We start from the raw sequence: 15,486 nt of genomic DNA on the forward strand, positions 1-15,486 counted from the left end.
TCCCAGCCCCAGAGCACACCTCCTGACGTAGTCCCCCTCAGACCAATGCCCATGGACCCCAAGAACTTGTCCTGAGACGCATAATCACATCTCTAAGGCCTGGCTGGCTGTTTATCCTGAACCCCCACTGAACACACTGAACACAGCTCCCTGAAACTCAGAGGACCCGAGGCTCACCCACAATAGTCACAGCTCTGGCTCGCCCTGGCCACTAACCATCCACTACACATGGCTCCACCCAACAAAGCCACACAATCCCTGCTGCGCCCAGCAGACGTGCAAGACCCCAGCACGGGGCTTGGGGTACAGTTCAGTGACGGAATGCATCCTGAGCATGTGTGAAGCCATGGGTTCCACAATCAGCAATGAAAATGGGCCTGAGATCAGGGGTGGCAAATGACCGTTGGCAAGTAGCCACCTGCAGGGCTCTGTCCCATATCCAGGATACTCATCTCTGCCTGGTTCCAGCGAGCCAGCCCCACTCAGCCTTCCTGCAGCACCTCTGCTGGGCTCACCCCCAAACATTCCTACCGGGTGCTAGAGAGACCTCTGGCCTGGCTCCCCTTTTTCCAATTGCCTTCCTTCTCCCAAAGTCTGGCCAGGGTCCCACCCCACCCTTTCCTTGATCTCCCTAAATCCTAGGATAAAATGGTCTGTCAAAACAAGCTTGGCAGGTTTATGTCTCTGTGAAGCACTGTGCCCCAAGTACAACCAGGCACAACCTGCGTGCTGTAACAGCGCAACAGGCTTTGCTGCCACAGAGGGGTTAGGTGTAGCTTTCTCACACAATAGGAGCATATGTGAGGCCTTGGTGAGTGGGGACCAGGTCTGAACCCCAAACAAGCCAGAAACTTCAGCACTGCCTGGAAGCTTGATGGCCTCCAGCCAGGGGGAGGGGGCAGTGGGGCAGCCAACTCCTAATTCAATTTGGAATCCAGGATAGATTTCAGCTGCTGCATTCTTTCCCTGGCCACCCCTCCTGCCCCAGAGTCAAACAGCTCCCACAGTAAAATCTCTATATCCAAGGGTGTGTGTGTTGATACAAAAGCCACTGCCTCCTTCACCCCCACCCCCCACCATTGACTAAGGGAGAAGGAACCAGGGTTAACAACCTCCACTCCAATGGGAGGTAACAGAACCCAACTGAGGAGCTCCTGTCAGGTGGGAGACGCTGAAGGGAGGCAGGAAGAACTGGGAGTGGTGATGCACACCTTTATTCCCAGCACTGTGAATGCAGATGCAGGTGGATCTCTGTGAGTTCAAGGCCAGCCTGGTTTACAGAATGAGTTCCAGGACAGCCAGAGCTACATAGTGACTTTGTCTTGAAAAAAAAAAAAAAAAAAACAAAGCAAAAAAAAAAAAAATAAAGTAGGGAGGTCATGACCCCGAAGAGAGCTGAGGCCAGGCGGACAGAAGGGGCAGTTGCCAGCTGATAGTGGGAAGTGTTGGGGATAGAGGTGGCTGGCTGCCTAGTGTGTTGGTCCCTCCCCATGCGCTTACTCTATTGAGGTAGGTGGGGAACCCGGCAGGGGTTGGCCGGGGACCCCAACCAGGCTGGGCACCGTGGCGGTACTGATTGGAGCGGGGCCTGGACCACAGGGCACTTGCAGCCTGTGCCATCCCCAGGCTGCGGAGTTACAGCCTAAGCTGTCAGCCCAGGTCTTGGCTGTGGCTTCTGGAAACCGCAGCTGGGCAAAGCCAGGTTATCTCACGGTCCAGGTTCAGTCCCAGTCTTAGTAGCGGCCAACCTTGGCATCCCCGATGGCTCCCCAGACATCAAAGACGAATTCATCCGGGAATGCGAAGTCACCGAGCCGTTCATCCAGAGCTTCTGCCAGTTCGTCTGGGTTCCTTTTGTCTTTCCCCAGCTCCACCATCGTGGCAGCTGTCAGGGAGGAGAAAGACGGAGGCACGATGTAGCTCAACTCCGCCCGGGGGGGACCTGGAAGCTCCCACCTCCCAGCACGGGTGCCCCACTCACCCAGCTCTGTGTCTCTGATCCCCATGTAGCTCTCTAGCAAGTCATCCACCTTTTCAATGGCCTTTTCCTCAAAAGCCGACGGCTGTAGAGGGTGGGGACAAGACAGTACAGTAATGTCAACAGATGTCAGTGCTGGGGACAGCATGCAGGCGTCAGCTCCAGTGGTGAGCTGCATGCACCCCCTGGTGTGGCTGCCGCTGTTACTTATTTAATGTAGCGGATCCTTCTGCCTGCACATATCTGTGTGTCCTATGTGTCTGCCTGGTGTCTGTGGGGGTCAGAAGAGAACACTGGACCTCTGGACTGGAGTTAAGAGATGGAGAAAGCCACCCGTCATGGGCACTTGGAAGTGTCCTGTGTGGTCTGCAGGAGCCACACCTCCTATAAACTGCTAAGCATCTCTTCAGTCCCCACATCTAGAAATTACCATTCTCATACCCAGACATATTCTAAGTTGCCCAAACTGGCTTTGAACACTTAACTCCTATCCAGTAGCCAGGATTACGGGTACGTATCTACACTGGGCTGCCTTTCATCTATTTTTTTTTTTTTTTTGGTTCTTTTTTTCAGAGCTGGGGATCGAACCCAGGGCCTTGCGCTTCCTAGGCAAGCGCTCTACCACTGAACTAAATCCCCAGCCCCCATCTATTTTCATATAAGAACCTGGTGACAAGTTCTTACGGTTTGAGCAAATGTGAAATCCTCCTGCCGGAAATTCCGTGCTGGCAGCCCTTTTTGTTTACATCACTAATGTCTGCTCTGACAAGAAGTCACTGAACCTACTCGACAGGGAGGAGACCCCAGGCCCGATGGACCACCGTAGGTCCCAGAGCTGGGAAGAGTAGGCTTAGGCAGAGGTGTCCTGAGCCTTTCACATAATTAGAATGGTGTCACCGCCCGGGGGGCTCACTCACCAGATCCTCCACTGTGGCAGGGCCCCGGGACCGGAGCCGGAGGGTCCCTCGGCCAGTGCCCAGTTGTGGGCCTGAGCCAGGGTGACCACCTGATGAACGCTGGCTGATCATATCTGTGGAAGGCAAAGGTAGTGGGGAAATTCAGCCCACGGTAACACAGTACGCAGGCTTTACACAGCCACCTCCCACCACCTTCAAGTTCTGCAGGCTCCTTGGGTAGGGACTGGGTTCCAGCAAGGCTGGACTTTGCATGGATGGTGAGGGCAGCTAGGGGCCAGCTGGAGAGAGAATGGAAGGTAGCTTCTATTTGAAGGAGTGAGGGTTGAGAAGGGTGAGTGTAACTGCTGAGTCTCAGATAAGCCCTTTCTACCCACACCAGGGGCGCCTCAGGCCCATTCCTGAGAGTTAGTGAAGCCAGGTAGAAACGGGGAGGGGGGGGGGACACAACGGACGCCGGGCACAGGAGCCATACAAGGCAGCCAAGCCTCACTTCTCCAGGCTGAGGGGGCTGGCCAGGGTTGGGGGCACTCGGCTGGGCTAATGGCTCCTGGAAGTCGGGTGTGGGGGCGACTTCCTTCTGGCTGGGCTGTCAGCCAGCACTCAGTTCTAGGGTAGGGTGGGGCTGCCCCCACTCTGCACTGCAGGCTTGAGTGCCACCTGCTGGTGGTTCCCAGGACTACAATCTGTATTTCTTAAGAGCTCAAGGTCAGCCCCGTGGGTGGTCCAGGTTGCAAGAATGGCTCACCAAACGCCTTCCGAGGTTCTGTGAGTTTGAGGGTGAAGGTGCGGCCTCGGGGCAGCTCTTTGAGGAGCCTGGCAACCTCATAATGCCGACAGCCCAGCAGGCTTTGTCCGTTGATGGCTTCAATCATGTCACCCACGCTGATGAGCTGGATGTGGTCAATCACACTGCCTTCCTTGATGCGCTGTGGAGGGGCAGGCATCAACCCTGGAAGCTCCACTCTAGGTCCCATTAAAGACCCTGGCCACTGACTAAGGGTGTGCCACCCACCCGGGCACCTTAATGAAGGCATAGCCGGCCCCGTTGTCGGTGATGGTGAGCCCCAGAGCATCCTCAGACTTGAATACTTCCACCTCTTTGCGCTGCCCCTTGACATGGGCAAAGATGAAGTCCTCCAGCCCGATTTGGCCCCCCAGCAGCTTGTCCATATCCACTTTATGGGTGTTGAGGGTACAGAACATCACCTGCAGAGGTGGGGCAAGATGCTCGTCCTTCCTCCCTGGGTCCCCTTTCCCAACACATCCCTATCCCAGGGACTGGTGACACCCAAAGCCAAGGAGAGGTCCACTGGCACATCAAATGCTATGAGCAGGATTTCTGTTCTGGTAAAAGCTCAAGAGCTAGCTTGACATACAGAGATCACTCGATACTTACTGAGGGGTGAAGGGTGTCTAGACTCCCACCCAGCCTTCCTACCCGTCTCCACTTGAATCTCAGTCCCACTGTTGCCCTCCCAGCGGCTTCTCAGCTTCTAGCTTGGAGTCATGCCTCCAGGGCACCCTGGAGAAATAGAAGCTGCTCCGGACCCCCTCCCCCAAGCTCCCACAGTATTTGGGGCACAAGCTTCCCAATGCCTTGGAAACCCAGCTGCCACCTGTAGCTGTCATCCTCCAGGACACAGGCTACTTCAGACCTGATGGGAAATCAGTGTCTGCAGACCCACAATTTACTAGATTACGAGCCTCGTAAGGTCTGTTGGGAAACCCCCCCATACCTACTAGGGTACAAGTCTCTCAAGGCCTCATAGGAACTCAGTATCCTCCTGTAGCCACGCCTCCTAGGTTCAGGGGCTGCTGGCCAGCAAGGAACATGAGCCCCAGCTCACAGGAATACATGCCCAGGCCTGTGGCTTGCTCTTAAGGGACCGTGGTCCCACTGGTACCTCAGCAGCCGGTAGTCGGAAGGCCTCAGCGATCTTGCCGTACAGCTCCTTGACATTAGTGAAGCCCTCGATGCGGCCCGTGGGGCTGCCGTGGGCCAGCTGGGTGTGGAACACGAGGCGAGGCCGGAGGGAAGCAGGAGGTGGGGGCAAACCCATCTGGGATTCCCCTGCTCCACTTCCACCCAGGGGCCCGGGCTCCCCGACGCCCAGCCCACTCCGGCTTGGCTCCGCCTCCTCATTTTCCACCAGAGGTGGTGCTTTTTTCCTTCGCCCCAGTCCCAGTGGCATGAGCAGCCAGAAGTGGGGACTTGGCCGGGAGACCTGTGAAAGGGAATCGGGCTTCACTCTCTGAGTACCAGCCTTGATGCCATCCATCACCACCACATGGTATCGACATCAACCAACATGGTTCCATTTTGCAAAGCAATGTTTCTTAACCCAGGGGCCTGGTGCTGGTCAAGTGCTCCACCACCGAACCCCACCGCGTCTGATCACGTGACTCAGGCTCCCAAGCACAGGGAGCCAGGACACCTCCAGCACATTGCGGCCTATATAACGTTGTGTTGCGTTTGCGTTCTGCTGAGGCTTTCACCGCCCCTGCTTGGCTGGCGCTTATCCACAGAGCTGCAGCTCCTCCCGTACAGTGGAATCTGCTGTACACATTTAAAGCTATGCAAACTCTTCTTCCGCTGTATTGTCTGAAGAGTAACAACACAAGATTCTGTCCATGGTCAGCATAGGTACAAGGCTCTCTCCGAATCGGCCATTTTGGCCTCGTGCATGTGGACCCAACCTACAAGTCTAGACTGCTTCTTACTTTTTAGCGTGAGGCAGTTATCTCTCAGTTGCTCAGGCTGTCCTTGAACTTGCAATCCTCCTGCTTCAGACTGCAGAATGGATGGGATTACAGGGAAATAGCAGGACATCTGCCTCGCCCAAGTATTTTCTGTGTACAGAGGATTCAATCTGGGCACCCAGAGCTGATGTGAACAAAGAGAGGTGACTCCAGGTAGCTCGGATGCTGGGGTGCAGCTCAGAGGTAGAGCACGAGTTAATGACCTGGTCTCATCCCAGCATCAGAATGAAGCCTTGCACTGCACAGTAATAATCCTCACAGAGATACCCACTACAACCCCACACCCCAATTCTCCTTCTGGATGAGGCATGAGGCCGTTGGTGTATCCTGCCCTGACCACACCCACTGGAGCAGACAACTGAAGGGAGGATAAAGTGCTGGCTGGCCCTTTACTTTCCATTTCTCTGAGAAGGCTCTCACTCTGTCGTCCAGGCTGGCCTAGAACTCACCAACTCTACCTCTGTTCATCTTGCAGTGTTGGAGCAGATGGAAACCACCAGACACAGTGTCTTTTCATTTTCTATCAGTTGCAGTCATTAATGCTCTGTGCTAAACCCAAGTTTGGGTCTGATTTATGTAAAAACAAAACAAAACAAAAACAAACAAACAAAAAAAACACACGAGGAAAGATGCCCTTGTAAGCCCAGAGCTGGAGAGAGAAGGACCCCCAAGGCTCAACGCCCACCTAGCCTACCTAGTGAGCTCAGTCCAGTGAGAAATCCTGTCTCAAAACGCAAGGTGGAGGGCTGGCAAGATGGCCATCACCCCTGCAGGCCTGAGTTTGATCACCTGGGCCCAATGAAGGGAGAGTGTGCACTCTTGCAAGCTGTCATCTGACCTTTACATGTGCACTGGGCTATGTGTGCTTACACACAAACACACACGTATGTACACAAGCAAATGCAGTAGTAAACAGCACCCCAAAGTGGACAGCTCCCGAGGCGTGAGACCTGAGGCTGTCCTCCAGCCGCTTCCACAGACATCTGACGCGCACGCATACCACACACAGGAAACAAAACTCTTCTGAGTCTCCCTCAAAGCACAGAGTGCATGGTCCCTGCCACGCCCCTTGGGACAGGGCTGCAGATGACTGGTTCTGCCAATGAGTTGTGGCAGGAAGAGGCGGGCGATGCATCCTCATGGAAACTTAATTACTGGGGTGAAATCCTCAGAGCAGTACTGCCCCTAGACAGAGCAATGGCTGGCCTGTGGCAATGTTGGGCTGCATGGGTCTTTAGGAACTGAAGCTGTGCTGGTCTGAAAGAGAGTGCCTCCTAAGCCTCACGTATTTGAATGCCTGGTTCCTGCCATTAGAGGGTGGGCCTTGAGGTGTCAAACGCTCACTCCAGGCCCGGTCAGTCAGTCAGTCAGTCTGTCTGTCTGTCTGTCTGTCTCTGCTTGATGCCTCTGACTAAAGTGTAAGCTCTCAGCTGCTGCTTGCCACAGCAAATCTCAGTACTTGGAAGGTAGAGGCAAGCAGAGCTGTGCCGTCAAGGCCCACCTGGCCTTCTCTAGTTCCAAGCCAGCAAGCGCTACAGAGAGAAATCCTGTCCCCAGCCTCCAGCACCCACCAAAAGAGTGTGGACCACTTTGTTTATTCGTATTTAGTGTGTGCGCGCGCATGGTACACGCCCACTGCGTGTGAGTGTGTGGTCCTGTGCTCACAGATGCCAAAGGAAGGGCATGGCGTCCCCAATTGCTCTCCACCTTGGTCCTTAGAGGAGGGCCTCTGGATGGATGGATGACCCTGCACCACCCCCACCCCCGCCCCCGCCCCCCCCCCCGCCTTTGGCTAGTCTGGCAGCCAGGCAGCCCCCCCCCCTCACCCCCTGGGCAATGCAGGTGCCTGGATCAGCCTGGTCCTCACCCTTAAGCAGCAGCGCCTATCTGAGCCACTTCTCCGCTCCGCTCCTTTTATTTCTTTTCTCTCTCCCCCTCTCTAGCAAAGAACATTTTAGGGGGTGGTACTTACTATTTATATCCATGCGCTGATTTATAATTAATTAGTTTTTAAGGACAGGGTTTCTCTGTGCAGCCCTGGCTGTCCTGGAACTCACTCTATAGACCAGGCTGGCCTCGGGCTCACAGAGATCCTCCTGCCTCTGCCTCCCGAGCACTGGGATTGAAGGTGTGTTTAATCCCCCTCCCCGGCTTCACTACATACGAGCACATAGCACATCTTTGAAAGGTGTGGTTGGAGTAGAGGAAGGAGGGAGAGAGGCAGGGAAGAGAAAGGGCGTTGAGAGAAGGTGGCACTATTCTTCTCTGGTAGGGCCGGGATGGGACCGGGGCTCCTGTACTTCATGGACCACACCCACACCTGATTTCATTTTCGAGTCCCTTGTCCAAAGCAAAAAACCAACCAACCAACCAAAAAGCCACAAGCTCCCTCAAGGGTACCTCATTTGCAATTCCCTGAGGAAGTTCCTTGGCCTTGACTCCTTTCTTCAGTGACATTTCACCTTCTCCCCACCCCCCCCCATACAGCTCAGGCTGGCTTGCTGTATAGCCAAGGTTGACCTTGACCTTGTAACCCCCCTGCCTCATCCTCCTGAGTGCTGGGAACAAGGGTGTACGGCACACCTGGTTAGAGTCATCTCTTCATTATTTTGAGGCAGTCACACTAAGTAGCACAGGCTTGCCCTGACTTCCGGATCGTCCTCCTCAGCTTCCACATAAAGCTCAACATCCTGGTACTAGGAACGACCTGTGCTTTGCGGAGCCTGAGGGGCCGTCCCAGGAAGAAGGGCACCCCGTTGGCTGGATCACTTCCTCCACGAGGGTTCCTTACTCAAGCCGCGCATTCTTCTGACTCTGGCGCTCTACTCCCATCCACTCGCCTACACTACAAGTGGCCTCTGTGTCTTCAGGCTTCCTTTTACCCCCCAGTTTCCTGTCAAGTCAGCAGTCAGAATGACCCTATAAACACTCTGGTCACTTCCTTCTCTGCTCTGATCGCCCCAGGCATCCCAGTGTCCTTTATGCCCCTTCAGCCTGCTCTTCCTTAGCTCCCTCCCTGCAGCCACTGGGGCCTCTAACATGCTTCTCAGATGGTCAGGCCAGAGCGAGCTGCCCCAGTCTTGGTAGTGGCTGCTCCCTCTGCTGCCCGGCACTCTCCCCCACCCTTCGGCTGGGATGGGTATTTCATGTCTTTGCCTGCTGCTGAGGGAGACCTGTGTCACTCGTGCCTACCCCTCAGTATGTGGAACACTGGCTGGCAGCCACAGACACAGCACTGGTGGACGAGTGAGTGCCCTGTGTGGCCATTTCCCCAGATCACACGCCCCGCTGTGTGACCCTCATCCTGCTCCCAGCACAGTGGCCAGCAGGGGGCGCTGTCTGACAGTGCCTGACAGGGAGGCACTGCTGAATTCTCCATGCTTTTGGGATAACCAATGGTACCCAACACCTTTTTGTACATTTATAATGCTCTTGATTGGCTTTTTAGTGAATTGCCTGTTAACTCTTTTTGTTTGGTTTTTGAGACAGGGTTTCTCTGTGTACGCTGTTCTGGGACTCACTCATGTAGGTCAGGCATGCACGACCATCCGTCTTCTTTTTTATCAACCTAAGTCTTTTGTTTACATTTATCTGCTGGATGTGTGTGTGTGTGTGCATGTGTGTGCGTATGTGTGTGTGTGTGTGTGTGTGTGTGTGTGTGTGTGCTGAGAACAACTCAGCTGACTTACTTCTTTCCCTCCATCATGTGGGTCCGGGGCCTGGAGGTCAAACTCAGGTCATCAAGTTTGGCAGCAACTGCATTTACTCACTGAGCCATCTTACCTTCTAAAGAACAGTGTTTTGTATTGTGTGTGTAGGCATGAGAGTCTCTCTCTCTCTCTCTCTCTCTCTCTCTGTGTATGTGTGTCTGCATGTGTGTGTGTGTGTGTGTGTGTGTGTGTGTGTGTGTGTGTGTCTGACTGTAGGTGCTGCAAAGGCCAGACAGCTCCATAGCTAGATCCCTAAATATGGAGTTAGAAGTAGCTGAGGCCGCCCACCACGGGTGCTGGGAAGGAAACTCAGATCCTCTAGAAGAGCAGCAAGCATTGTCAACTGCTGGGCCATGTCTCCAGCCCCTACAGGGCTCATTCATGGATGTGTGGGCACATTCGGAGGTCATTAGGTCAACCTTGGGTATCGGTCTCCAAGAGTCACTACTTTGCTTAAAATTTTTACTGAAGCTGGCCAGATGGTTCAGTGGTTAATGCCTACTCTTCCAAAGGACCCGGGTTCAAACCTCGGCATCTACGTGGCAGCTCATAACTGCCTCTAACTCCAGCTTCTGGGAGGATCTGATGCCCTCTTGAGTGCACAGACATGCATGAGGTGACACATCCGCACACATAAGAAAATGGTGACTTTGACACTAGGCTGGTTAACACAGCAAGTTCTCGGACAACCAGAACTATGTAGTGAGACCCGGTCTCAAAACCAATCAAAAATAAAAACCACACCGTGTGCACGTGTTGCCACAGTGGGTGTGCAGAGACTGTAGGAATCAGTTCTTTCCTTCTACCATGTGGGTCCCAAGGTGGGTCCCAGGCTAGGGAGCAGGAGCCTTTACTGTGCTGAGCCATCTCTCCAGTGTGCCCACTCTATTTATACTGCGAGCTTAACTCAGGGTCTCCCATATGCCAGGCAAGGGCTCTACCACTAATTTATAGCCCCTATCCCCAGCCCTACTTTGTCTTTTTGAAGCAGGGTCTCTCCTGGGACGGAGTTCTCCAGTTGGCCAATGAGCCCCACGGGTTGTCCTCTTTATGTCCCCAGAGCTGGGTACCAACAGCAAGCCACCATGCCTGGCACTTCCACATGGGTCTGTCAAATTCAGCTGGCCGAGTAAGTAATGTACCATGTCAGCTACCTCCTGGGTCTCCATGGCCCCTGCATGGTTTTGTTCTGAGGAAAATGAGTCACTCGTAAGTTAGAACTGAAGACCCTGAGGTGTGGTGTGGTGGCCTGGATTCAAGTCCCTCCTTTGTCACTTAACAGCGGCACAGTCAAGGCCAAGCTGCTTCACTTCATGAGGCCCCAGATCTGCATCTGAAAAATTGGCAGAATTCACATTTCTCGGGGTCCCTGTGGGACCCAAAGACTATACTGCATGCTGACTGTCCAGTGCTTTAGCTCATCGCTTCTGGAAACATTATTTGCAAGTGATGGAAAACAGAAGCTAGTGCGTTTTATCTGCCCGCCCACCCGCACGCAAGCACGCACGCACGCACGCACACGGCACTCTACCGCTGAGCCACACCCCCTCCTCTACCCCGCACTGATTCTGGGTGCGGGGGCAGGGGAGCTGTGTACTGTTGAGCCACGCCCCCCTCTACTCCTCACTGACCGATTCTGGGCAGGGGCTGTACAGCTGAGCCACGGTCCCAGAACCTTACATCCTCCCTTCCCTGGCCCAGGACCACCCCAGTTCCTATGTATGGCAAGGCCTTTTCCAGAATTCTCCAGGCAGCCTCCTTGCCGGAGCCCCCTGGAGCAGCTCCCATGGTCTACAGGACGTAGGCCTATGAACTTATTTATAAGCTACCCTGACAACAGCTCTCATCTTCCAACCTCCCAGCTGTTATTTATCGGTGTCTGTGCACTGCTTGTGTGCCTGAACCATGTGGGTGCTGGGTATCAAAAGTCCCAGCAAGTGTCTACCTTAGAATCCGACCTGACAAAGGGATCCCACAGCATAGAGGGAAAACTCCAAAAAAAAAAAAAAAAAAAAAAAGAGGAAAGAAAGAAAGAAAGTGGCACAGCAAACTACTGTGAATCACACCTCTAGCTTTGTTCCTTGTGTCAGCTATAGGACACTGCTCTGCCCGGGGTGTGTGTGTGTGTGTGTGTGTGTGTGTGTGTGTGTGTGTGTGTGTGTGTGTGTGTGTCCTCCGCACTGCAAAAGCTATACTGTTCCAGGACCCTTATGCCCAGTGATGCTGAGGCCACCACAGCACTTATGAGGATCTGCAATGGCTGCCCGTTAACTGGTTGCCTGTTCCCCACTAGAATACAGGAAATTCTGTCCTGCATTTGGAGTCCTCTAAGCGAAATATGCTGCCAGGCACAATGGCTGCTCAGTATTGGTAGGTGATGGGTGTGTAGTTCAGACGCAAGGCACCTGCCTGCCTAACCTGTGAAACCTTGAGTTCCACGAGGGCTGAATTGTAGAATGTAATGTCTTACATTCCCGACTGCCTGTGGCCCAAACAAACCCCCACAACATGACTGCTAGAGAGCTAAGTGTGAGCACCTCTCCAGTCTGCAAGGAGCTGAAGGGAAGTGGGTTGGATGGATTTCCAGAGTCCAGCACTCTCATCCCAAAAAGGGCCTGAAACTCAGCAACCCTACAGTCACAGTAAAGCCAAGTGGGGGGAGCAGGAAGCAGGGAAAGGGGTTGTTCCTGGGGCTCAGATAACGCCTGGCTTAGGGGACATCACACCTGCTCCCTGGTTGGTAGTCCCTCCCTCCTAACCCCCAGCACAGTATTGCTTCGGAGAGGAGGGCAGGAGGCCTCTGATTCATTCTTGAAAAACCGGATCCTGAAGGTTTCATCTCTCCAGTGTTTCCGGGGCGGGGGCAGAGGGGCAGGAATGCACAGCTTGACTGGTCTTGGCCTCGGTAGCCCGGCTCCCCAGACACCAAGCCTCTATACTTCCAGTCACTCCTCTTCACAGAGAAGAGTGGACAGGGTGGGTGGAAAGGAAATGGGGTTAAGCGACCCGTGGTGTTTGGGCCTTCCCTCTTCAGTTCAGAGAAGGACCGCGAGGGCTACTTGGAAGCTGTCCAGTGACCCGTGGGCGACAGGAGAAAAGCAAAACCCAGCAAGCAGGTGCGGCTCCTTAGTGAATATAGGGACAGCAGTGGGCGATGAGTCCAGGGGCTGGCTAGGGACACCTGATCTCTGGAACTAGTTTCTGGACTCAAAGGATAAGGGTCCCTAAGCCCCATGGGCTACTTACGAGCTGTGTGACCTTGGGTAAATTACTCCACCTCTCTGGCACTGGTGCCTCACTTCTAAAACAAGTTAACAACCCCTCCCAGGAGGGTGTTTTGATTCAACGCTGTGCACCGTAAGTGCCGGACGAGGAAACGCTGATCCGGGTTAGGGAAGGGGAGGCATCAAACTAGTACAGCTGTTGTTACTGTTATCCGGACCTGGGTGGTCTCCGTGTCCCCGCGGCTTTGGGAGAAGGCCTGGAAGCGGTCGGGAACACGGACCCACCACCAACAGGGAGCGTCCAGGGAGCAGAGAGCAGGGGCAGACCGGAGGCCCGGGCAGCGGAGGGGTCCGTGTTTGGGGTCCCGACGCGGCCAGCTCCACCCCACCGCCACGGCTCCACGCCCGGGAGGCCGCCCCCCGGGCGGAGGACACTCACCTGCGCCGCCGCCACCCCGTGCGCCCTGCTCGGTCCTCTCGAAACTCCTCCCGGCTTCTCCCTGGGCCTCCGGCACTTGGGCGGGGCCCGCGTCCCGAGCGGACTAATCAGCGGCGGCCGTGCACACTCGTGTCCAATGAGCGCCTCCGGTCGGAACGCTCTGGAGGGATCCCTCCGCCGTACCTCGGACTCCCCCCATCGTGCGAGCAGTGGTCCAACCTTACTCGCTCTAAATGACGGAGGGCTGAACCATTGTGGGGTTGCACGGGTGGGCGGGCGGGTGGACGGGGCGGGGAGCTGGCAGTGAGAGTCAGATGACAGGGTTTGGAGGACCGAGCTCTGTACCCAGGAAAGCGCGCTTTTTGAGAGGTCAGGGAGAGGCCGGAGGGCAACCCCAAGCCCCGCTTCCCTCTCAGAAAGATGCTTTGATTCCAGGGGGTGGACCACAGTGAATAGGGAGGGTCCCGCGTGTCTCTGCCTCTTCCACTCTATACAATAGACAAAGGCGATCGCGCATTCATTCAGTCTTTCAATATTTAATTGCCTCTGCCTGGTACCAGGCTCGGTCCTGTCTCTACAGACACAAGGACCGAGTGTACACAGTGTCAAATACAGGGTGTGCAAAGGCTACGAAGATGGACAGAGAGCTCCAGAGCACTTCCGCAAGCAAAATCGTGTAAGAAGACCCTATGGAACATATCAGAACAGTAGAACACTCGACTTGTCAGTGTACTGTGCGGAATCAAAGCTGGTGACCAACCAGTCCAGGTTTCTACCCTCAGGGAGGATGGACTCTTTTTCGCCACCTTCTTTTTCGTTCTTCTAGGTGGTCTAAGGTTGAATCAAGGCTCACTTTCTCCTCCTCTTGGAGGATCAGCTATTGGGTCTTGTGCATGCTGGTCAAGTGCTCAAGGTTGAGCCACTGTCACTGATGGATGCTGACAATCTACCTCCAAGCCACGTCTCCTGCTTCCCTTTAGTGGTTTATCTCCAACTAACTCTGAGTTTACTGTGCACACACTTTGTCATCCACCTTCCTACCTTTTAACACGAAGATACACATACAGAGAAAGAGGGAGGGAGAGGAAGGGAGGAGGAAGAGAGGGAGGGAAGAAGAGACAGAGAAAGAAAGAAGAGAAGAGAGAAGACAACGTGTGTGTGTGTGTGTGTGTGTGTGTGTGTGTGTGTGTGTCTGGAAATGACTTGAATCTTTGAAACATCAAAGCCCTTCCCCAGTGACATACCTTCTCCAATAAGGGCACACCTCCTTAAGCCTTCCCAAACAGTTCCATCAACTGAAGACTGAAGATCACTTTTTAATCTCTCTCTCTCTCTCCTTTTCTTTTCTTTGTTTCTCTCTCTCCTTTTCTTTTCTTTGTTTCTTTCTTTCCTTTCTTCCTCCCTCCCTTCCTCCCTTCTTTTCTTTTTTGGGATAGGGTTTCTCTGGCTGTCCTAGAACTCACTCTCTAGACCAGGCTGGCCTCCAAATCATAGTGATCCACCTGCCTCTGCCTTCCGAGTTCTAGGACTAAAGGTATGTATCATCACACCCAGCAGTGAAGGAACCAAATATTCAAATATATGAAACTATAGGGGTCATCCTCATTCAAAGCACCACATTCCATTCTCTGGACCCTTTAGGCTTGTGGCCATATCATAATGAAAATGCATTTAGTCCAAATTCAAAAGTCCCTACAGCCTATCACAGTCTTGACACAATTTAAAAGTCTGAAGCCGGGGTTGGGGATTTAGCTCAGTGGTAGAGCGCTTGCCTAGCAAGCGCAAGGCCCTGGGTTCGGTCCCCAGCTCCGAAAAATAGAAAAAAGAAAAAAAAAAGTCTGAAGCCTTTTTTTAAGACTCAAAACAATCTCTTAACTGTAACCCTCTGTAAAAATCAGATAGCGAATTTCGTACTTCCAATGGCATGGAATATGCATTACCATTTCAAAGGGGAGGAAAGGGGCATTATGGGAAATCCTGGACCACAGCAAGACCCAAACCCAACAGAACAAGCTCCAAATCCTGTAGCTTCATGTCTGAAGTCAGGGGGCTTCGATGGTTCTGTCCTTTCAGCTTTGCTACATGTAACCGTGATTCCTTTCTTTTAACTTTTTTTTTTTTTTAAGGCATTTTTTTTTTTTTTTTGGTTCTTTTTTTCGGAGTTGGGGACCGAACCCAGGGCCTTGCGCTTCCTAGGCAAGCGCTCTACCACTGAGCTAAATCCCCAACCCCTTCTTTTAACTTTTATTCTTCTCGCATACATTACACCCTGACCATAGTTTCCTCACCCTCCGCTCCTCCCAATACCTCCCCACCGCCTCCCCTCTCCCCTAGATCAACTCCTCCTCTGTTTCCCTTAAAAAAAGGGAGTGGGGTGGGCTGGCCTCCCAGGGACATCCACTGAACATGGCCTAATAAGATACAACAAGAGTGGCATATACCCTTATATCACGGCTGA

At 53.6% G+C, this 15,486-nt stretch overlaps 1 protein-coding gene across 2 annotated transcripts; it reads right to left on the minus strand.

Moving 5' to 3' along the window:
• Positions 1-652: 652 nt before the first annotated feature.
• On the minus strand, positions 653-13,126 carry Gipc1 (GIPC PDZ domain containing family member 1). 2 transcript variants are annotated; one of them, XM_032887763.1, is made up of 8 exons: positions 13,029-13,086; positions 6,105-6,222; positions 4,800-5,120; positions 3,916-4,101; positions 3,641-3,821; positions 2,896-3,008; positions 1,982-2,063; positions 653-1,885 (listed from the first exon to the last, which is right to left on the minus strand). In XM_032887763.1, exons 3-8 carry the CDS (start codon positions 5,085-5,087, stop codon positions 1,734-1,736), a joined length of 1,002 nt encoding a protein of 333 aa, XP_032743654.1. In that variant the 5' UTR covers positions 5,088-5,120; positions 6,105-6,222; positions 13,029-13,086; the 3' UTR covers positions 653-1,733. The 2 variants fall into 2 exon arrangements, with proteins under 2 accessions (XP_032743654.1, XP_032743652.1); XM_032887761.1 differs by lacking the exon at positions 6,105-6,222 and having other exon boundaries at positions 660-1,885; positions 13,029-13,126.
• Between the last annotated feature and the right edge of the window lie 2,360 nt (positions 13,127-15,486).

Source organism: Rattus rattus, chromosome 17 (genome assembly GCF_011064425.1).
Source record: "Rattus rattus isolate New Zealand chromosome 17, Rrattus_CSIRO_v1, whole genome shotgun sequence".
NCBI classification, from domain to species: Eukaryota; Metazoa; Chordata; class Mammalia; order Rodentia; family Muridae; genus Rattus; species Rattus rattus.

Bases quoted from the DNA above. Each gene is read 5' to 3' on its own strand.
- Gipc1 (XM_032887763.1), bottom strand. From the start codon at position 5,087: ATGCCACTGGGACTGGGGCGAAGGAAAAAAGCACCACCTCTGGTGGAA. The intron at 3,009-3,640 runs GTGAGCCATTCT...TGCCTTCCACAG, and splicing joins AGAACCTCGGAAGGCGTTTG to ATATGATCAGCCAGCGTTCA. The intron at 1,886-1,981 runs GTGAGTGGGGCA...CCTCCCTGACAG, and splicing joins GATCAGAGACACAGAGCTGG to CTGCCACGATGGTGGAGCTG.